At 50.7% G+C, this 22,570-nt stretch overlaps 1 protein-coding gene across 2 annotated transcripts; it reads right to left on the bottom strand.

The window, feature by feature from the left end:
- Positions 1-96: 96 nt before the first annotated feature.
- TSC22D3 (TSC22 domain family member 3) lies at positions 97-19,463 on the bottom strand. 2 transcript variants are annotated; one of them, XM_060249989.1, is made up of 3 exons: positions 19,132-19,463; positions 2,389-2,440; positions 97-1,249 (listed from the first exon to the last, which is right to left on the bottom strand). In XM_060249989.1, the coding sequence occupies exons 1-3, from the start codon at positions 19,446-19,448 to the stop codon at positions 998-1,000; spliced, it is 621 nt and encodes a 206-aa protein (XP_060105972.1). In that variant the 5' UTR covers positions 19,449-19,463; the 3' UTR covers positions 97-997. The 2 variants fall into 2 exon arrangements, with proteins under 2 accessions (XP_060105972.1, XP_060105973.1); XM_060249990.1 differs by lacking the exon at positions 19,132-19,463 and adding an exon at positions 2,565-2,942.
- Positions 19,464-22,570: the final 3,107 nt, after the last annotated feature.

Here is a 22,570-nt window from a genome sequence, read left to right on the forward strand (position 1 = left end):
CTTTCTGTTTGGTTTGTTTCCATCTCCCTGCACGCAGAGCACTTTTCATATGAGGACTCCCCACCTCCCCTTAATAAGAACAAAGATCATCTTGAATGTATTTATACAAAACTTAGACTTTATTGCAGTGTCTCAGGATTTACACCATCAGTTAAAGAACATGACAAACAAGCAAGATCCCATCCTGGAGGAGGAGAGGCAGCTCCCTGAGTCAGCCTAAGACTCCTCTTGCTGCCCCCCCCACCTCATCCTTGACCCACCACTGCTTTGCCCTTGATCTGTCAGCAGCATCATGGGCTAGGGTCCACCAGGGGACTCGTAAGGCAGCTGGCACCAAGCACCTCCTCACACAAGGGTTGTCTGCGTCAATGTTATCAGGTGGGCATAGCCCATCCTTTGCTGTTTCCATGCAATGGCACATTCTCTTTCCAGTCTGAAACCCTGCCATATATAGTTAGTTAGGAGTGCACAAGTCTGTTCATAAAGCAGTTCTGCACCTCTGGTAACAGGAAAATGGGCTGCACACTTCACAAATAGAGTCTTATAATCACCGAATGGCTGACTGTCCAGGCCATGCAGCTGTTCTCCATCCCCCGGCAGGTGGGGAGGCAGCCCTCTCTTTCTATTTTTTTTTAAAAATAGCTGTCTTCCTCCAGTTAACAGTCTTGTGCCAGTGGCCGGGAGATCCTTTCCTCCAGCACATTGTCCTCTTCAGAAGGTTGTGAGCAGGGAGGGACGGATGGCAAGCCTGCAACTCCTTCGGGCAAGGTTGCCTGGTTGTGCAGGGCTCCCCTCCCTTGCACTCTTGACTTCAGGAGACAGTCTCTGGCCAACCCAAGTTAGCCGGCCAGGAATTAACCAGCCCCCTTCGGGGCATCATTCCAGCAGCAGCTTTGGCTGAGCCAGAATCCTCCAAAAGAGAGATGAGGAAACCACTCAGAAGGAGATTAAGTAGAAAATGTTCCGTGGCTCTGCCCACCCCAAGGACAGAGCCACCTTACACCGCAGAACCCCCAGAGTGCTGGGCTGGGGCAGCTGCTCCTCGGCTCTGCTTTTCAGGTGTGGGCGAAGGCACCTCCAGCGGCAGCCGGGATTGGAACTTTTCCAGCTGCTCCGGGCTGGCCAGGTTCTTCAGGAGGCTGTTCTCTCGCTCCAGCTGGGAGTTCTTCTCCACCAGCTCTTTGATCTGCTCTTTCAGTACCTCCACCTCCTCTCTCACTGCATACATCAGGTGGTTCTTGACTAGATCCTGCAAAGGAAGAGAAGGGTGCCCGGGTGAGTCAATGGCATCCAGCCCTACTCCAGAGAAACCTCCCCTTCCCCAGATGTTACTCTCCAAAGAAAAGCAAAGGGGCTGTTAGTTAGGAATGCTTGCCTCCAAACTTATTCAGACAGGAGCATCACAAGACCCCCAGTGTGGGACTAAGCCTAGATGAGTCTTTTTGCAGATTGGGCTTGGTCCAATTGTTTTCCTAACTTAACCTACCTCAGTGGGGCCGTTGTGAGGCTAAAAAGGGGAGACAGAGAAGCAGGCACACCAACTCCTGCTTCTGGAGAAATAATAAATTCTAAAAGTACTAAATAAGTCATAAAAAGACCAGGCTCACATTGCCCCAAGGATCTGAGACTAGCAGCTAGGGTGGCCTTATGGCTGGAGGGCTGGTCAACAGGCAGCACAGCTGTCCAGAAGTTCCAGGGATTGTTATGCAGTTGCACCTACTCTTCAATGGACAAGGTAGGTGGGGAGGAGGAGGAACCCTCAGAAAGGTTCAGGAGCTGGGTACAGTTGTCCAGGAGTTCCCTATCTCCATTCCCAGCTGGGCAAGAATGTCAGTGAGGTGGGAAGGGGCATTCCACAGCTATCCACCAGCCAGTGTGACTAGCTTTACACCTCCCCTCAATAAATGCTAGGAATGATAAATATAGACTTAATAGTTGTTCACGTGCCTGTTTATAATGCTTCTGGACTTTTATGGCTATTTGACATAAAGGGATAAAATGCAGTTGGGGTTTGCCAACTGCCACCAGGACCTACAGCTTGAAAACGCAGAGCTGGTTTAATGAGTAAGCCTTCAACCAGCTATGCACATGACCCAAAGGTCTCTGCTGGTTCCTGCATTTCAAGGCACTGATTAGACTCCCGAGAGTTTGCCGCAGAGCTGACAATAGAGGAGGGCAGCAAAGAATGCGGGGTCCTCCCCACCCCCTCCAGCGAGGCGATCACAGATTGCTTCGGCCGCCCTTATCTAAACGGGAGGCTGCCGCGATGCAGGAAAGGAAGTCCTGGCTACAGGCGGGCGGAGGAGCTGCAATGCGGCGTGGCCAAGAGCAGGCGGCAAACAAAGAACGACCCCTCCCTGCTTCCCTCCCTCTCCAAGCCAGACTCACCATTGCCTGCTCGATCTTGTTGTCGATGGCGACCACGCTGGCCCCCGACGCGCTGCAAAGAGACAAAGAAGGCTGAACGTGAGAAAAGCCGCCAGGCAAAGAGAACTATGGCTCCTCCCCTCCCCCCTTAGCCGCAGCCCCCCCTCCCCTCCCCTCGCGCGTCTGTTGGGCGCTACCTGTTGTCCAGCTTGACTGAGACCACATCACCACCCAGGAGGGATGAGAAGAAGGAGATAGAGAAATTGTGCAGCTGGTAGACAGCCACCTCCATCGGGGACTGGTACATGCCGGTGCTCATAGCCACGGAGCAGGGCTGTTTTGAACTTGGCCCGGGGAACAAAAAAAAAAAATAAGGAGCCCTCAAACACTAACCCTACGCCGAACCGAAACTGCTAGACTACTGCGCCTCTTCCGCCGGTCGCTCTTCCTTATATAGCACGGCTTCCCTGACGTCACATGGTGTCAGCCTGGCATGCAAATAAACCCCACCCCTTCAGTACAAACCGCCAACGCGCCGGCGCGTTCCCAACTAGGCACTTTCTTTTCCCCGCCCTCTCCCTGGCCTTGTGCAAATAGGGAGCAAATATATATGCTTGGCACAGCTCAGGAATGCGGCTGCAAGGCGATGCGCTCGGAAAGGCCGTTAAGCTTAAGGAGAGCATTATTAACGCTTCCGATTTCAGCAAAACTATAGACATCTCCAGTGGCTTCTGTTATTAGTAGCCTCTGTGCTTTTCTTGATCTCTGACAGTCTTTTACATAATTACAGTCTCAAGTTGAGCTTTATATGCAAAATATACGGCACAATATAAACCAACTCTTCCTTGCATTTCGTGGTTCACCCTGAAGCTTATGTATTTTCTCTCCAAGATCCTCAATAAATGCTTGCAATAGTAAAAGGTAAAGGTAATCCCCTATGCAAACTCCAGTCGTTTCCGACTTGGGGGTGACGTTGCTTTCAAATTTTCATGGCAGACTTTTTATGGGGTGGTTTGCTATTGCCTTCCCAGTCATTTACGCTTTACCCGCAGCAAGCTGGGTATAGGACCCACTATAGACATCTGACCACGAGTCATTTTGTAGAAAAATAGGTGGTGGAGCTCATTAGCATAACTCATTGGCCTAGGGTGCCCCCCTACCAGCCAAACACAACCGGATACAAGAAAGAAGTGCCCTGGGTGAGCAAGCCCTGCTTGGGCTGACTAGAGATCCAGCCAGCCCAAGCAGGCCTCACTCACCTGGGGCCCTCCTTGGCCACACACCCCCCCCACACACTAAGGCCAGCAAGCCACCCACTACCCAAAATCACATATGAAGTGGAGAAAGCGTGGCATGGGCTTCTCCAGGGGTTAATGAGGGCTGCTGGGGGTGTGGCAAAGCTCCTAGTGGTTGCCCATACTCCTAATCCAGGGATTGTTATGCAGCTGCACCTACTCTTTAATGGACAAGGTAGGTGGGGAGAAGGAGGAGGGGGAACCCTCAGAAAGGTTAAGGAACTATGCTGCTGTGAGCTCCTGCTGAATTCAAGGCCTGCATCTGACCAAATGGGTTCTCTAGAGTCTAGACCACGAAAGTTTTAAGGCGGAATACAACGGTGACAAAACTTTAAGGTGCCCCGAGACTCCTTTTTATTTGAACTTCAGGAGCAAACCGTTTGCCATCAGTAGGATTGCTTGACTTAACAGGACCTTGACCGCAGATAAAGCGGGGAATGGGGGAGAGGCCGAACATCGCTTTGGTAAACTATGATAGGCCTCTGATCTGTAGCTGTGGCAGGGCAAGGTGGTATCCTGGGGAATGCCGCTGGCTTCTCTCTATCTCATATACGCATACATAAAAGGCCTGCTACTAGGTCAGACCATCTAACTCTGCTAAGCAGGCAGCAGCTCTTTGGAGGCTCCAGCAGAGAAGTCTTTTCAACACCAGCCTAAAGTTCCATTTTCTTGGAGCAGCCAGGCAACTGACCATAGAGACTAATAACTGCAAAGCTGGCCTATTCTAACAACAAGCCCACCTAGTTCTGCTGCTTTGTCTACTGTGACAGCAGCTCTCAGGCAGAGGAAGGGTTTTTATTAGCATCTGGAGATGCCAAGGACAAGCCCTGACCTTCTGCATGTAAATCACGGTATTGCCACTGACCCACAGGCCCTTCGTGTGCAGCTCAGTGTCTTTCCTTTGGAAAGCACTTCCGTTACCACGATGACCCCAAAGAATTTTACTTGGGACTGCGATCCGATTGCATGAATGCCAAAAAAATTGCTTCCGAGCAAAAGCCCTTCGGGCTGCAAATCCCAGCGCTTTGGTTTAATTGAGTTGGCTGCCGTTAGGCAGGAGCAGTCACAACTCTTCCCAGGCCTGAAAGCTGCACAGAGCAAAGCTCAGATATGTTGCCAAATCAATTAGCGCCCCACTGTCCGCAAGCGCCTTCCTGGTCGCCTTGCAAGTGTATTTTGCACATGTGCAAAAAATACAACCCGCGCCCGTTTCCAGCAAACAAAGCCCAGGGCATTACAACACCAGAGTCTGGTTCCAGAAATCCAAAGTATCGCCCAAGCGCAGAACTAGGTCGAGGCTTAAGATTACATAAGAAGTTACCAAAACATGTTGTTGTGTCTTTCGTCAGATCCAAAACGGGCCTTCCAGCCCGGTGTGTCTCTGGTTTTAGGATGACCCCTGGCGGTCACTAGCAGCATGTGCGGGAAGTCATGGAGCAGCTGGGCTTATAGGTTGTAATAAACACGTTTTGCATGCCGAAGATCCCAGCCTCTAACGGCCTGATGTGCTCAAAGGCAGCCTCACAGTCGATTGACTTTCTGCAAAATGCAGAATAAATTAGGGGTTTCATGGTTCACGGGAACGGCTGGGTTCCCAGAGTAAGAAGCAGCACCTAAGCAGGCATCCTCCTTTGGGTTTCTGGGTGGGAAAACAAATGGACACCCACCCACATTATGCCCACCTAGCTGCAGAGACACTATTTTAGGGATGCCACTGGGGCACCAATTGTAATCAAATACATTGCACTCCACCCCACTTCTTGCAATGTCACCTAGCTGCAATTCAAATTGCATGTTATCGGAGCTGTGCTTTCATTCTCACAAATGTACTGAAAAATGCATACCTTTGCACACATTCACATCTGGGGAAGGCAATGGCAAACCACCCTGTAAAAAAGTCTGCTGTGAAAATGGCGTGATGTGATGTCACCCCAGAGTCGAAAACAACTGGTGCTTGCACAGGGGACTACCTTTACCTTTTTAAATCAAGTCTTTGACTCTGCCCAGTGCATAATCTGGCCTCTTTTTCCTTTGGATTAGGAAGCCAAGTGAGGCTGGAACAGGACAGAAAACTGAGTGTTTCCAGGAACAGCCGTCTTGTGCCCCTAGGTCCCCCGCTGCCCTAATCATAACAATGGTCCAGTCCACAGTTCTGCTGAATGGCAGGAAGGCTCTCTGAAGGCTCTATGGCGGCATGGGAAGCAGTGTGTGTGTTTCCTTTGAGCCACAGGAGAGCAAAAAAGCAACACCAAATAATAGCTGCCAAAATCTTCTGCTTGGAAGGACTGCAGAGAGGCCAGGCAGGGAGCCCCATAGAGAGGGCCAGGTGCTTGGTTGCCATGCCACCTTTCTAAATGGCAGGGTTTCTGCACCTTTCAAAACTGTGCAGTGGGCAGAAATAGATTCTTTGAGCCAGGCATACCGTGTTGCAGCTTCACAGCAGTGAGCAAATGTTTTCAGAGCTGTGGCCATACGCAGCCACATCTCCTTTCCTGGCAACATTGTGTGCGTGTCAAGAGCAGCAGGGGCTTCCAATAGCAAGAAGAAGACTGCAGATTTATACCCTGCCCTTCTCCCTGGATCAGAGACTCAGAGTGGCTTACAATCTCCTATATCTTCTCCCCCCACAACAGACACCCTGTGAGGTGGGTGGGGCTGAGAGGGCTCTCACAGCAGCTGCCCTTTCAAGGACAACTGCGAGAGCTATGGATGACCCAAGGCCATTCCAGCAGGTGCAAATGGAGGAGTGGGGAATCAAACCTGGTTCTCACAGAGTCCGCACACTTAGCCACTACACCAAACAGGCTGTCATATTGTTCATGGCAGGCCCAGTGGCTATTGCTAGACTCGGACCTGTGGGGCTTAGGCTCCAATCCCCAGGACTGGATCTACATGTTTTTTGAGGAGGGGCAAAATTAAAAAATGATGCCCCCTTATGGGCCATTCTATCTTATGGTCCCATAGAATACAATAGACTCCATACCAAATTTGGTGCCCCCCCTCTGTCGGCGCCCAGGGCAAGCACCCCCCTCTGCCCCTCCCCCCCAGATCCGACCCTGCCAATCCCTGCTCACATGAGCACAGGTTACTCCCACGGGGCCTGACTTCCCCCTCTGGAAAACAGCCCTTGTTATCAACTTCTACATGGATGGTGCTGTAAGGGCAGACGAGATAAGGCATTTGCAAAAGTGCTGCATAATGATGGCTGCTATTAATAACTTGCTCCCCTCCCGCCCCTTTGGTACTAACAGTGGGGGCAGCCAGGGTGTCGGTGCCCCTCCCAAATCAGACCCTGCCTCTCCTGGCTGGTTATTTTTCACTGCTTGCGTCTGCGGCGGGGACTCTGCCTGCTGGCAGGCTCCCATTTCCAGCTGCTGGGCGGCTGCTCCCTTTGATAGAGGCCTTGGCAGTACTCCCAGTTCTTGGTTTGCTGGCACACCAGCACACAGCCAGGAGGGGCCTCCAAAGCATGGCTGCCTTGTGCTCCTTAGCACTGGGACGGGCTTCCTTTCTGCCTCTGCCGCAAAGCAGCTTGGGGGGGAGGTGGGGGAGAAGAGGAAGCCTGCTTTGTTTTGCAGCAGCAGCTGTGTTCCTTCTCCCCCAGCCCTCCCTCAAAGCGCTCCTTTATCTACCTCATCAATGGGACTCCTCTGGAGCTCAGCACTGCTTGGGAGAAAAACCTTTCTGGCATCTGAACAGAGCAGAGACTCCCTGGATACCACCATAAGTCAGCTGTGACATGACGGCACTTTCCACTACTGTAGCCTCGCTAAGGTCTCCCCCCCTCCACTCACCAGTGGCTGATCACAATGCATGCAGACCCTTCCACAGAGGTTGGCTGGGCCCTCTGCTCAAGTAGCCAGGGAGTCTCTGCTCACCACATGGTTTTCCAGGCAAGAGACATTCAGCGGTGACTGCCATTGCTAACGCTCTGTGTAGCAACCTTGGACTTCCTTGGTGGTCTCCCATCCAAATACTAACCAGGCCCAACCTTGCTTAGCTTCCAAGATGTGATGAGATCAGACTAACCTGGGCTGTTTGTCATATCATTTGGGTTTGCCAAGACATTTCAAAAGACCAGCTCCTGAGAAAGGATGCACTGCATTCTTCTTGCTTCATTGACACCACCTGCCCTGTCTACCCGGCGAGGCAAAGCTTAGCAGAAAAAGAGGAGCCTGGAATAGGAAAGGTGCCACCAGCAACTCCCTGGCAAGGACACTGAGTGAAGGCAGTTTCCTTTTCTATTGTCTAAATGGGAGGGAGAAGGGACAGGCATCTGTACGACAGGCCAAGCACCTCTAGGTTCCTCCAGATCATTTCAGAGACATTCAGTTTGCTTGAGCTGGGATGCTTGGAGGGGTGGCAGAGGCATCCTCTACTTCTGTTTGTACAGGGATGGAGTGTCAGCAGCTCATAAACTATGATCACAGCAGCCTGCAGTCCAATTACCCATGCAAACCTGAAGAAAAGACCCCACTGTTCTGCAAATGGCTTCTCGCCTCCAGAGGAAAATTAGACACCAGCTTTAAATATTGAGGGTAGCTAATGCTTCAGCCTCACTTTAGTGCCTTGACCTCATCAAGAAATCAGAGGGGGAAACCTTCAAATACAGTAGAGGCACCTTCAGACATATTTCTCCCAAGGAAGAGAGCCATAGTAATAATTACAGTATAGAGACCTCAAATGGCTTTTATGGTGGGGAGGTGGAGAGAGAGAGACGGAAAAGGGGGGCAATTTTAGCCCCTTCATTATTTGCTTCATCTATTCTATACTCTACCTTTCTCTCCCTTGGCGATCCAAAGCAGCTTACATCATTCTCCTCCGTTTTATCCACACAACAACCCTGTGAGGTAGGTTAGGCTAAGACTGTGTAACTGACTCAAGGTCACCCTGTAAGGCTCCATGGCAAATCAGGGATTTGAAACTGGGTCACCAGACTGGTCTCCACCCAGCCTTCCAGGTTGCAGCTCTGGGAACAGCCATCAGTGGTCCTTTTCTTGAAATAGAAAAGCGCTGCCAGAAGGAAAGAAGGGATAACTGCCCTCTCATAACTATAGCAGTCATTCTTCCACAGACTAGCTAATACTTCAGGCATAGTGTTGTAACCAACTGATACCTCCTTTTTAAAGCACCTTTCTGAGGTTCAGCCCCTTTAGTATGCGTCATTTATAGGTAGGAACTACTCCATTGCCAGCAAGACCCCCAGCAGTCTGTCCACTGGGACAGCTTCAATGCTTGTCTGTCACTGGATCCCTCCCTCCCATGTCAGCCTGGAAGGGGCTTTTTCTTGGGCTCAGGGGAGATGAATAAAGGAAGCTTCATTGGTCTTCACAACTCCTGAATCTGCAAGGTGGCATCTAGTTCAGAAACCCTCCATGTGGGAACAAGATGATGGTGTCTCTCCAGTGGCTTTGGACTGATGGAGGGGGGATTTCTCTCCCTCTTCCCTTCAATCATCATGGGGGCTAGTGCTAAGCAAGGAGAACCACAGCAGGGGATCTGTTTCCCTCCCATGTGCATGACTTCCATGCCTGACCAGATGGGGGCTGGTGCTTGCTGTCTTCTGATGATGTTTGGGGGGGAACAGAAGGGCCACAACCTTTGGGGAGAAGTATTTCTCTGCAAGGGTGGGGGCTCTCTTCTATCTCCCCGGTTGTGGCTCCAGGTGCACTGACATGAACCACACCCTGTCACTGTCCCAGGACTGGCTGACTGAAGGCAGCTCGGTTCTCTTGATAATACACTCCGAATCCTGTGCACATAGAACTCGAATGTTTGCACCAAGCAAAGCCACCCTGGGATAAAGCAGGCAAATTAGGCCAGCTGCAGGTGCAAGCGTTGAGTGTGCATTTTTCACAGGCTGCTCTCCAGTTGTATAAGAGCCGTCCGGTTGCTCCTTGGGCCTCTGCCAGGTCTTGAGTGAATCACCACCCGCAGCAACTCTGGCAAGCTGTCCTCTGCCTCCTGAAGACTTGACTGCTTCTTCTGCCCCCAAAGCCTCCTGTGAACTAGGGGATGGGCGAGGACTCCAAGGGAAACAGGCGCATTTGTTCCAGCAGGAAGCAAGGCCAGGAGATTCCCACCTGCCCAACAAGGACAGCGAGTTCTGTGTCACTGGTGGACAAAGCCACTGTCCAGAGGCAGCTGAGCAGAGCCTCCTGGCAGCCAAGGCCCCAACTGAATATGCCCCAGAAAAGCCTCCTATTAATAGCTGTTTTGGCTGCTACAGAGAAGCTGACCTTTTATCAACGGAATGCTTTCTCTTTATTTTCTGTGCACTTTTGCTTAACCTTATTCCAAATAATAGCTATAGACTTGGACCACAATCAAGTTTAGACTGGCATGTAATCTATAATCTTGCCATAGAGTTAATTGATACCAACTGGGAACAAAATTTAGCATCCCAAGAAACTTAGCTTCCATTTTCTTCCTTTAAAGAAAATAAAAGTTCTAGTCCTTTTAGCAGCCAGGGCAGACTGGCCATTTAATTTACAGGGAAAGTTCTAAGTGGGCAACTGCCCTGGAAAGTTGCCAACAGCTGGGAGAAGGTGAGCCAAGCCCCCAGCCTGGCCAGCAGCACCAGTGATGGTTATTGGCCCATCAGTTATCAGTTGTTGCCCACCCCCCCTCCTGCACTGCTGCATTGGTGGTGCAGGAGGTAGCTCATTGTTGGCATCACTGCCTTGGTCTGAGTGGTCCTATGGCACTGGCGTGTAGCACCACAGATGCTACTCAGCTTGGCTTTCTCCTGAGCCTTTTTTTTTTGACTTCCTAGTCTTCTTGTACAGGCTGTGTCTGCAAACCCCCTTCCCAAAAAGGTTTGCAAATGCACAGGCAATCTTGGAAGCCAGAGGGGTCCAAATAGGGAGGGACTGAAGCTCAGTGGTGGATGCAAGCACCTGCAAAAGTGCTTTATAGCTAGTCAGATGACAGCTGCATCTAGCTTGGCATTGGTTGTTTCAGAGGAGAACTGTGTTGGTCTATAAGGTGCTACTGGACTCAAATCTAGCTCAGTATTGCCTACTTTGCTGGCAGCAGCTCTGCACTATCTTTCCCAATAGCCTTTTAAATGAAGATGTCCAGGATTGAACCTGGACCACATACACCATGGCTTCTCAGAGGCTTTGTATGCACAAGGTCCTGGGCTCAGTCTCTGGCATTTCCAGCTCAATCTGCCATGGGGCAGGTGTTGGGAAAGGCTCATCTCTGTCTGAGACCCCAGAGAGTCTCCACCAGTTAGAGTTGACAATACTGAACCAGACAGACTGAAGCTCTGAATCGAAAGAAGGCAATTTCATATATTTATAGTACAATCCTACGCAAAATTACACTTTTCTAAGTCTACTGACTTAATGGGTGTAATTCCATTTAGGGGTGCACCATTAGCTAAGTGGGATATTCAGGGGTGAGGACATTAGTATCCTGTACAACAATATGTCCCACCTCTTGATTGTTAGAAGAAATGTTGCCATATAGGTGCAGTTTATATATGAAGCAGAATCCAGCTTTTCTTGGTGCATAACGGTAGTTCTGTATTTGAAAAAGACATGGAACCCTGTGGCACAGAGTGGTAAAGCTGCAGTACTGCAGTCCAAGCTCTGCTCATGACCCGAGTTTGATCCCGGCAGAAGCTGGATTCAGGTAGCCAGTTCAAGGTTGACTCAGCCTTCCATCCTTCCAAGGTCCGTAAAATGAGTACTCAGCTTGCTGGGGGTAAAGTGTAGATGACTGGGGAAGGCAATGGCAAACCACCTCATAAAAAGTCTGCAGTGAAAAAGTCGTGATGTGACATCATCCCAGAGTCGGAAACGACTGGTGCTTGCACAGGGGACTACCTTTACCTTTAATCTATTCTATCTGACTTGGCTCTTTGGGGGAACAACAAAGCCCTAATCCTTTTAGGGGATTCCTACAGACCTGGGCCTGGTATTGTGAAGCAGGGGAAACTGAGGCCTAAACTGAGGGGGAATAAGGAACTATTTGTGGGTTAGATTTGGGGAACTCAACATTTTTGGCATTTAGGAAGTGAGTCATTGTGCCTGATCTCTGCCTGGAGTAGGCTGCAAACCCGTAGTCACGGTTTTAGAAAGATGGGAAACATAATTTGGCTGGGATTGGTGACGCTCCATCCACCAAGCACCGCTTTAGAGTAGCACTTTCTGCCTGCCGCAGGCAGAGACAAAGGTGAATAGGGTATTCTCAGCTCAGTGGCTGGCTATCTCCTTCTAACTGAATGAACCACCAAAGCAATTCTAAAGATGCTGATCAGAGGAGCGATTTTATCCTGCCCAAGGCAAGTGCTGCACTCCTCCCACCTCTGAACAAACAGGCAACAAGCAGTTTGACCATGGTATCAATGCCATGTAAGACTGGACATGCTAGGTATTGATTGGCATCACCTCTCCTACAACAGACCCTATTTTTGCCATACTCAAGAGGCAGCCACAGAGCAATTCAACCAAGAGAAGGTAAGCAAACCCTGTTGCTTCTCGACAGTCTGCAAATCCAGTGAGTTGTCAAATCTGCTCCAACAGAGTGCCAAGATGAATGCCACAAACACCATGGAGGGACTTCTGATTCCTGAGCTGAATAAAGCAAGACCTCTTGTTCTGTTGCTAGCTGCCTGGTTCTGGGGCAGTGTGTTCCCTTGGGGAAGCAGCATTCAGCAAGGACATCACCCAGCATGTCTTCATGCCATACACAAATCTTGGTCTTCTCTAAGGGCTTAACTGCACCTTTGGCTTTTGGAACCTGAGAAGCTACATGTTTTCCTGAACACAACCCATGGTCAGGCTATTTTCATGGCTCATTTGTTTGCTCTCATTCAGCCATACAGGACTTCTTCAAAACGCAGGTTAAATGGTCAGAAAGCATTTTTGGCAGGGGAAGCCTAGACTTTATACTAGCAGCAAAACTGTTTTAAATCATTTTAAATTATTTAACTGTTTTTATTAACTGTCGAAACTCCAATGTTTTTCATTGTTTTATTGTTTAATCTTGACTGTTGTGAGCCTGCTTCAGTGGGGAGGGCGGGATATAAATCCAAGGAATAAATAAATAAATAGACTGCCCTCACTGGGTATGTAGCTGAGAGGCAACCTGCAGTGTCTCGACTTCTCTCCCAGAATGCAGGATGTACAGAAATCATGCAGACACCCCCAAATGGCATATTTTATGGAGGTTCTCGAGACACAATTGGGGTTGCATTTTGTTTTAGTGTAGAATACTTAGTGCTCTGTATATAGCATTGCGAACTGTAAGTTCTTACTGCTTGCGTTCTTCCACACACAAGCTCAGCTCTTATTCACCCTTTTACCAAACATGAGGTCTTATTGCAAGTCCCATAATAGTAATATTAAAAACATCCAGCTCTGCCAAAGTGGGAGTAAGCTTTAGGATTTCTGATGTCCTAAATGTGTTCCACCATCCCACTACCCAAGAGTATATAGGGTAAAGTTTTATGCTGATGGATCAAAGGGTCTGCAGTCTTCCCACAAGTAATTCCACAGCCCTTCTCCAGCCATGCATGTACCACCTACTCCTGCAGATTCCATATAGATGCCATGCCTTGGAACAGCTCACCATGTACTCAGATTTTAACAGGTGCCTGGAGGCAGTTTTGGAATGGACGGGGGCTAAGAAGCTGAAACTCAATCTCAACATAATAGAGGTGCTGCTGGTGGAGAAGGAGACTTCACTCGGGATATCTCCGGTTCTGGATGGGTTTGTGCTCCCTCTAATGGAGTAGATTTCTAGTTTGGGGGTGCTACTGGACCTGGGCCTCCTGTTGGAAGAACAGGTAGTGGTAACAGCCAAAGGTGCCTTCTACCAGCTACAGCTGGTAAATGGGCTCCCTAGTGGGGAATATTTAGTTCCTGTGGGGTATGCCTTGGTAGCATTTAGGTTAGATTACTGCAATGTGCTGTACATGGGCCTGCCTTTGAAGACTGTCCAGAAGCTACAATTGGTATGGAATACTGGGGCCATAACATTGAATGGAGTGAGTGATTGGGACCATTTCATTCCAGTGGCTCCTAATTTGCTTCTTGGCCCAATTCAGGATGTTTGGCTTTAGAGCCCTATATGGCTTGGGGTCAGCCTACTTCTCCCATATGAACCTCCTCATTTACTGCAGTCATCTTTGGAGGTCTTGCTTTGGATGCCTCCAGCATCTGAGGTTAGATAGGTAGCAACCTGAGAAAAGGCTTTCTTTGTTATAGCACTGAAACTTTGGACCTTCTTCACCAGCAGGATTTGTCTGCGTCATCTCTGTTATTTTTTTTTTAACATTTTTTTTTATTATAACATTGCACAACATATTGTTATTATCTTCCACTGGCAGGTGAAGACTTCTTTGTTTTGTTTGGCATACCCCCAGCAAATTCTTACTGGCCCTCTTCCCTGATTGTGCTGTGTTTGTACGTCTATATATTTTTATTGTATTGTTGAATACAAGTTTGGTGTAGTGGTTAAGTACGTGGACTCCAGTTTGGTGTAGTGGTTAAGTGCATGGACTCTTATCTGGGAGAAGCAGGTTTGATTCCCCACTCCTCCACTTGTACCTGTTGGAATGGCCTTGGGTTAGCCATAGCTATCGTAGAGGTTGTCCTTGAAAGGGCAGCTGCTGTGAGAGCCCTCTCAGCCCCACCCACCTCACAGGGTGTCTGTTGTTGGGGGAGAAGATATAGGAGATTGTAAGCCGCTCTGAGTCTCTGATTCAGAGAGAAGGTCAGGGTATAAATCTGCAATTCTTCTTCTTTTATGTATACATTTTAAATATGGTTTTAATGTTTAAAATGTTTAAATGCCTTGATATTTGCCACCTTGAGGACTCTTTTATCTGAAAAGGTGCCATGGACATGTTTCAAAGAAGGAAAAGATTTGCTGGACACAGGCTGGCCTGTAATCTGAGCACATCTCAAGTTGCCCCCTAGCCCTAGATGAATGCTGAGCCCTCAAACAAGAAGTCTGTACAAATCTCACATACGGTGGGAAGTGGCAAGCTCTGTATTTTCAGCATTCTTTGCCACAAGTATAAAAGAAGCACCATTGTTTGTTTCCCAGTTTGTAAAGGCATTTTAAGAGGAGATTTCTGAGTCACTACTATCAAGTCTCAACCCGGTTGCCCTAAATCAGCTGAGCCTGTCCCTCTCCCTGTCTGGGTTTTTCCTGCCACAGAAGTCTCAGGAAAGACTACTGATCAGGTCCTCTGGGGAGGCACACCCTTGGTCCTTTTCTTTCTTACAAGTTCCCCATCTGGCCCCTTCTGCCTCTCCATCCAGACTGTCACAAGTGCCTGACAGGGCACAGCAGCTGGTGGCTCTTCTTAGTCACCCTGGGTGAGGGGTTGTTAGCTGAGCCTCCCTCCCTCCTTTCTCTTTCCAACCCTCCGGGAACACTACAGCTTCCCTCTCAAAGAGCCAGCCCAGCTACAATTCAGGGTGCCACTGCTGGACTCCATCCAGAGAGCCAGTTGCAAAAGACCAGGCCCATGTCTCTTAGGGATGCTCCCAATTAGACCTTGACAAAGATGGATTCTCATCACCAGAAGCCACGGAGAGGCTGCACAAGAACTTACCATGTGGCACCTTTAACCATGTGGTGATCTGCCATGCAGATTACCTCTTCTCCATTTCCAGGAAGAAGTGACAGCACAGATGTGCAGCTAAGAAGGGACAGCACAGAGCTTCACCACATGGCTGAAGGCTACAGCCCATTGAATGGTGCATTTTATGGCATGACCCTCCCCGACTCTTTGTACCCCATATCAGATATTCAAGGTTAGACTTTTTAAAAAGTAGGCAGCCCTGTTGATATACAGCAAAAAATGAAAAGTAAAAGCCATGCAATACCTTTTACTAAGACCAACCAAAATAGCACAACACAGTGTATGTGTCTTTGAATTCTCCAAAATTCCTCATCAAGCTGAATGTAAAAAAGGGTGTGTGTCGGGGGGGAGGGAGATGACAGACAGCCTCTCATATAAAATGCTTTGCTGGCTTCAGTGGGCTCAGAGTGTGGCTGGTTAGTATTAGGCTGCAACCTAGGCATGCCAGGAACAAGAAGTGAAAACAGGAGCCCCTTCCCAATTGAAAATATATAACAGCCACATGTGTCTCAGGGGTACCCTGCCTTTGAAAATGATGGTTCCAATGAATTTTCATGGCAAACAGGCATTCACAGGCCTGATTTCCCCTCCTTGGCATACCTTGGAAGGCAGTTTATCTGAGTGACCCACAGACATGCACCTGGTTGGCATCTAGGGATGCCACAAAGAGCACTTCAAAGCCATCCAGGGAAAGCTTCTTTGCATGTCAAGCCAAGCATTCAGATGGACCACCTATCAGAGAGGCCTGGAGCTGAAGGAGACCTTCAAACTCAGTGCAGGAAATGCAAAGTTAGAGCATTCCTGACCAATGGCTACCCAGCCTCTAGCTGGGAGGGACAGCCAGCTAACTCTAAAGGTAGTTTGTTCTCCTGTTGAACTGTTCTTGTGACTAGAACATCCAGAATCCAGCCTTCTGTGACTTGTGCATCCAATCTAGTCTTCCTTCCTGGAGCCTTAGAAAACAAGTCTCTGCCCTATTGCCTGGGATAACCCCTTCAGCTATTTCGAAGGCATGACTATGTCACTCCCTGTGTCTTCTGTTTCCAGGCTAAGCATACCAGTTTCTTTCAACGCTTTTTCAGAGGACCCGTTTTCCAAACCCTCAGACATCTTTGCCACTTCCTCTTAAAAGTGTGGTATCCACATCCGGACACAGTATTCCAAAGGAGGCCTGCTTAGTATGCAGCAGAGTGTAACTATCACTTCCAAGCAAGTGTCCTCACAGTTGAAAGAATGTGCCCTGGAAATGGCCTCTGGATGACAGCCTGCAACATAACGGAAGAGGTATATCATCGACCCGGGACACAGCCTCCGTTGCCATGGGAAGCCTGCAGTCTGGCAAGGAAAAAACCCATCAGGGGCTAATATTTGGTCTGCATCCCAAGGAGCTGCCCTTGGCCTAACCTAGAAGGAAGGGAGACCAAGACAGAGGCAGCCGTCTCTCACTAGAAACAGTCTCCTACATGGCTCTGGGTTGCCAGCTCCTGCTTGGTTCATTCCTGGAGATTTGGGAGCAGTGCCTGGGGAGGGAGATCAGCAGGGATGAGATTTCATAGAGTCTGCCCTTCAATTCCAAAGTGGCCATTTTCTCCAGACAAACTGCTCTCTCTATAACCTAGAAATCAGCTGCAATTCCGTGAAGGTAGTTTCAGAGGGCGGCTGCTTTAGTAGACAGTAGAATAGCTAGATTTGGGTCCAGCAGCAGTGTAGAGGCTGACAAGATTTTCAGGGTTTACATGTTCAAAGCAAAGGGATCTGACTCATAAAGGCTCACCCCCTGCAAATCTTGTTCTCTCAGGTGCTACCGGACTGGAATCCAGCTGTAATTCTAGAACCCTAGAGATGGGGAAGCTGGAGTTGGGGAACCCTAGCTGGGCACATCTGTGCAGGGAAGATAATAAAGGCAGAGGGGGGAAGCAGTCTATATCTGTCTGTAGTTTGCAACTTATCCTAGCCCCTCAAAAAAACCCTTCTCTATCTTTGGTGCAGAAAGGAAGGGGCCCTCTTCCCCTTTACAACACGCAGACCCCACTGGTCCACCCACTTGGGGAAAGCATGAGATGCCAGGATGCAGCTGGCACTGTCCTGCCCACATGGGCACACAGGAAGGATTTACTTCCCTAGGAGACCAATGTGGCACTCTTCAGAAAGAGAAGGCAGCTGCCAAGGTAGGAGAATGACTTTGCCAGACTGATCTCCTTTCCCTTTACTGTTGTTTTGGCTACAGGCAAGGCCAGCACCCGTTTTGCACTGACACAACATGAACGCCTATTGGAATGCACCTTGTCTCCTCCCAGGGCCTTATGTAAGGCCAGAAAGGGTGGGTCCTCTTGTTTTCAACAGCCTGTTGCAGCACCCGCTTGCCTCTCAGCGCCACCCCCTCCAGCCGGCATGCACAGGGTTTGTGCTGCACATGTGGAAACACACGTGCACTAGCTACAAGAGGGGATGTGTGGGAAAGTGCACACATCGCTGCTTAAGCACAACATACGGGTGCTAATGTGAACCTCTTGCTGCCACCATCCCGGTAGGAAGCTGACTGCAGGGGTGTCTGTTGCATTCTTGGCAGCAGAGAGAGAGATCACTGCAGGCAGGTGCCAAGAGCTCCATGGTGAGTGTGTGCAGACATGCGCCTCTTTGGCTGAACGCCACCACTTAGAGGCTCCCCACTCAAATTCCTCAAGAGACACCCACTCAGCAGTTCCCACGCAGGCGCTGCTGCAGAACACACAAGGAGAGAGAAGAACCCTTCTCTATAGCCTTCCTGCAGCACCTTCTCATAACAGGTGTCCCACCTTTGAGTTACCTACAACCTTGAGGAAAAAATTGTAATATGTGGAAATTGACAGGAAATGTATCACCACCAGGTAAATAACATTCCAGTCAGCCTCTGTTAAAGGGACAGCACCCTTTTCCTCTAGGCCCCTTGAAAATGTTCTTCTCTAGGCTCCCCAAAGCAGCAACAAAGCAAGTTCCTTTTCTGAGAAAGAAGAAACTAGCTGTGCCTGTTCTTCTGAAGGAAGCTTCCCTTTGCAGGGAGGATAGGACTCCCCCTCCAGTGATAACTGTGTAGTGTGTGTGTGTGGGGGGGATACCTGTCACTTGTTAGCCACAGGGATGCCGTGCAGCCATTGAGGTCAGGGTCGGCCCTAGACTGTCTGGCTCTCTAGGCAAGGCTAACTTCTGGCACTCCCCTCTCCCGGCACTGATAACATCACTGAGTCACAATTTAGCACCCCCAGAAGGCTGGCACCCTAGGCAGTTGCCTAATTTGCCTAGCAGCAGAGCCAGCCCTGATTGAGGCCCTTGTAGGTCTGCAGCACTGACTCCCCTACTTACAGCATTTCAGCAGCTCAGGACACCTGCATCCAAGCCCACTGCTAAGACAGACCGTGCAATGTTCCCCTGCCCCCTCCAATCCACAAACTGATAAGGACTTCTCATCTTCAACAGGTCCAGTGCAGCCTCCCTGGTTAAGGGTAGTCACCACTGTTGCCAGGATCCCCTAGAACTGGCATCGACTCTTCTGCAAAGATGGGCACGGCACTAAAGGAGAAACTGCATTGGCCATTTAAACCTTTCTGGCTAGCGGTGAAGTCTGCAGGGCCACTCCAGGGGACAGGAGGGCTCCAGACCAGCTCTGCAGCTCAGTGGTTCACAGAGCCCAAGCCCAGCAGCCGACCCACAATATCCTTGCGGCCCTGCACCACTGGCTAAAAGGTTAGGCCAATCCTGCCCTCAGCCTGGAGACCTCCCCCCCAACAGCAGCTCTGGGCTCAGTCCCAAGGACTTGCCCCAGTGGGTCTGACCCGGGGGAGCGGTGGCCAAGCCCTTCCGTGCCAAGGCCGGTGAGTGACCCACCTGTGGAAGAAGAGCAGGATGGAGAGCAGCGTCTGGTCGATGTTGCGGTTGCAGATGCCCTGGTTGAAGAGGTAGCAGGGGTCGCGCACGACGGGCTCCAGGGAGTCCTGGCGCATGATGCGGCTCAGCTTGTCCGCGTTGAGGTTCTCGCAGACCAGCTGCTCCCGCAGCTGCTGGAAGGGGCTCCCCAGGTTGTTGTTGCAGCCCACCGGGCCCTCCTCCAGGCCGCTGCGGTTGGCCAGGTCGAGGCAGCAGCTGCAGCAGTCCAGCCCCACCGGCGAGCGGCACTCCTCTGGATACAGCGGCGGCGACGACATCCTTGACCCCGCCAGGCTGGCCAAACTTTTGGCCCGGCACGGCCGCCGCCGGCCCCCGGAACGCTGCGCCCGCAGGTTGCTGAGCTGGCTGGCGGAGCCCGGGCTGCACCCAGCCACGTGTGCCTGGCAGCCGATGCCCTCTCGCGCTGTCCTCCTGGGCGGGCAGCGCCACCGCCACACCGAGAGAGACGCTCCTCCTGAGCACTTGCGCCTGGCTCCTCTTCCAGCTGCCTGCCGCCGCCGCCCCCAAACCCCTTGCCCGCTGGCCCCGAGCTCCTTTCCGGACTCACGCTCGCCCCCTCCCCGAAGGCTGCCCCGGCCACTACAGCCGCCACCCGAACCTCGCCGCTGCCGCCTGTCGCGCCTCGGGTCGCCTCTCCGGACAGTTCGGCAGCGGTGGCTCCCCCGCTCTTCCCGTCCTTCGCGTCCCGCCCCTTTCCCTCGATCCCAGCCCCGATTGGCAAAGCCTTTCCCGGCCCGGCCCCAGCGCCCTCCCTCCCTCCCTCGGGCCGCGCCCGGCTCTCCCCCTCCTCCTTCCCCGCGCCTCCGGAGAACTGCAGAGCCGGCCCAGGCCTGGCCTGCCTCGGCCCGTTGCCTGCTTGTGGGCACAGCACAGCCACCGCCGCCGCCTCCAAGGACTCCTCGCCACTCGCCCTGCCCTCCCTTGGAGAGCTGCGGGCTGCCACCAGGCAAGATCTTCAGCCCACCAAGCTTCCCGCAGCCAGGCCAGGCGGAGAGGGGGAGAGCTCGACCGGCTGCATTTCTGCCTGAGAGGCAGCTGGTCAACGCAAGGAGCTTCCTAGGTCCCTCTTCCTTCCCTTTCTCGGCAGTGGCCTCTCTGATGGCCGAGGGAGGACGGAGGCGCGTGGATCTCTTCCCCTTGGCCCCCAGAGTTGCGAGACTTCCCTCACGATTGCAAGAAGGCACGTTTGGCTCTGAAAAGCAGACTTGGAGGGTCGGTCATGCTTTGGACGAAGCAGAATTGCAAGACTGGAATGTTTTGACTCCCCGTTAATATATATATATAATATATAGAGATATATATATATCTTTGCCCCCCTTTCTGCCCAGCCTCTTTTTCTCTCCACTTAGCCGAGAATGAGGGGTTGGGTGTGCGTGTGGGTGTGTTACCAGCTCTTAACCAACCACCCCCCCCCCCCCCCCATGCCCTGGAAGGCGTCAAATGAAAGTGAAAGGAAACTCGAAGGCGAAGAAGCACCCGAGTTTGATGGCGCCGCACAAAGCGACCTGCTGGAGCCTCCCGCCTTTCCTCTGAAGCCCTCTGCCAGGGAATCGCCTTCGCGGCCGGGAGTTATGGGCCTTGGCTTTTGCCAGCTGGCGCGCCTCCAGCCGCTAACACCCGCCGCTGAACTTCTGCTGCACTAGGCAGCGGGCCAAGGGAACCCTTCCCGGCAAAACTTGGGCTGCTGCTGCCACCTGGCGGGCAGGCTGAAAGGGGATCGGCGGCACCTGCAAGTCTGAACAGTTCATCTCATACGGGAAGGGCCTCAAAATCGTATGAAGCCCTCACATGCAAAACGTCCACTCTGTAACGTTTCTGAACAGAGCTCCAATGTATGCAAGAGAGGCACATGGACTCACACCTAAAGTAGTAACTGACGATAACATTCTCTCTTTTTGTGGTCAAATTGCAGGTGACTTACGGCAACCCATAGGGTTTCCAAGAGAAGTAAAGTTCAGAAGTGGTTTGCCAGTGCTGCCTCTGCATAGGCGCCCTGGTATTCCTTGGCAGTCTCCCATCCAAAGAGTGACCAAGGCCAAAGGCTGACCCTACTTAACTTCTGAGACTGGACCAGATCCTAGCTAGGCCTTCAGTCATCTTAGGTTTGCCCACTTGACACTTTGGAGGAAAACATCCTCCTGATTGATCCCTAATTGATCCTCTTCACTGTGCATTTGGCTATTTCACTGGGGAATCTTCTTTTAAAGCTTTGTTGCTATTGTAGAATGCTGATTTTCAGAACAGCAGCAGATGCTTCTGGGAGGCTGAAGTGTTCTTCTGTCTGCTTCTGCATGTTTATTTACAATATTTATAATGTGCCTTTCCACCGAAAAGGTCCCCCCCAAAGTGGCTTATGTGCAGCTTAATAAAGCATACTATTTAAACTTAGGCTAACCCATAACTGCTTGCCAAAAATGATCATTTACCCTGCTTGCAAAACAATATCTGCAGACCCACCATACCCATTCTATAAAAAGTCCTCTACAAGGAATAGTTTTGCAGAACCTTCTCATTGTTAACCAAGATGGCAGCCCCACCCCCTCCTGTGCTGTGTCAGGCTGTTCCAGGGGATGTGGGGCCACAACTGAGAAGGCTGATGACCATCATTCTTCCAAAGAATGGAACAGAATTACAGGAGAGAAGAAAAGTTGGTGCCAGGCTTCAGCCCAGAAGAGATTATTTTCTTTTTCCTGGCTCAGTTTGTACATTTTTATTTCTCCCTTGTTGTTTGGCATAAAGATCAGGACACTATTGAATGTATATTAGAGGAATGGCAGGTGGTGGAGTTCATGATGGGATGGCTGACATTGTCTGCACTGTTGATGTAGGGACAGAGCTGGCATCTGGATTTGTCTCATGATGCACTGCCTGGGTTTGTGGATCTGTTAGGTGGCCCATTGCTGCTGCTGCTGCTGTTTAAATTACGAGGCTGTTGAATCCAATCCAGATGATCCCGTTCTCTGGAGCTTTGTTAGGGCAGCCGTATGTTGGATGCTTACTATACTGAAATCTGTGGCATTTTGTTTACTTGATGCTTCCCATTCCCATATTCAAGAATAACTTCTGTTTGTGTCTTCAAAAGGCTCTTCTAAAGCACCAGAAGATCAACTGTGTGAATGTGTTGTACCCAGGGCCCAGTGGCCCCTTAGAGACTCAGATGTACCAGGGAAAGAGGTGGCTTCATCAGAGGCGTCACTGAAGGAGTGAAGACGGTGGGGCTGGATGGTGCTTGAACCACAGCATCTTAAGGACAGAAGACTCACCTTCTGCAGCAGACCTAAAGACAACCATTCTGTCTTCAAGAGGCGCAATTTAAATGCCCCTCACATTTAGGTTAGAGGGGAGACAACCAGCCTCTGGCTTCTGAGAGCAGCTGATA

The sequence above is a fragment of the Heteronotia binoei genome, chromosome 11 (assembly GCF_032191835.1).
Source record: "Heteronotia binoei isolate CCM8104 ecotype False Entrance Well chromosome 11, APGP_CSIRO_Hbin_v1, whole genome shotgun sequence".
NCBI classification, from domain to species: domain Eukaryota; kingdom Metazoa; phylum Chordata; class Lepidosauria; order Squamata; family Gekkonidae; genus Heteronotia; species Heteronotia binoei.

Coding starts and splice junctions, on each gene's coding strand:
- TSC22D3 (XM_060249989.1), bottom strand. CDS start 19,448: ATGTCGTCGCCGCCGCTGTATCCAGAGGAGTGCCGCTCGCCGGTGGGG. Junction 2,441..19,131: donor ATCCTGCTCTTCTTCCACAG/GTGGGTCACTCA, acceptor GTCTCTTTGCAG/CGCGTCGGGGGCCAGCGTGG. Junction 1,250..2,388: donor ACAAGATCGAGCAGGCAATG/GTGAGTCTGGCT, acceptor CTTCCTTTGCAG/GATCTAGTCAAGAACCACCT.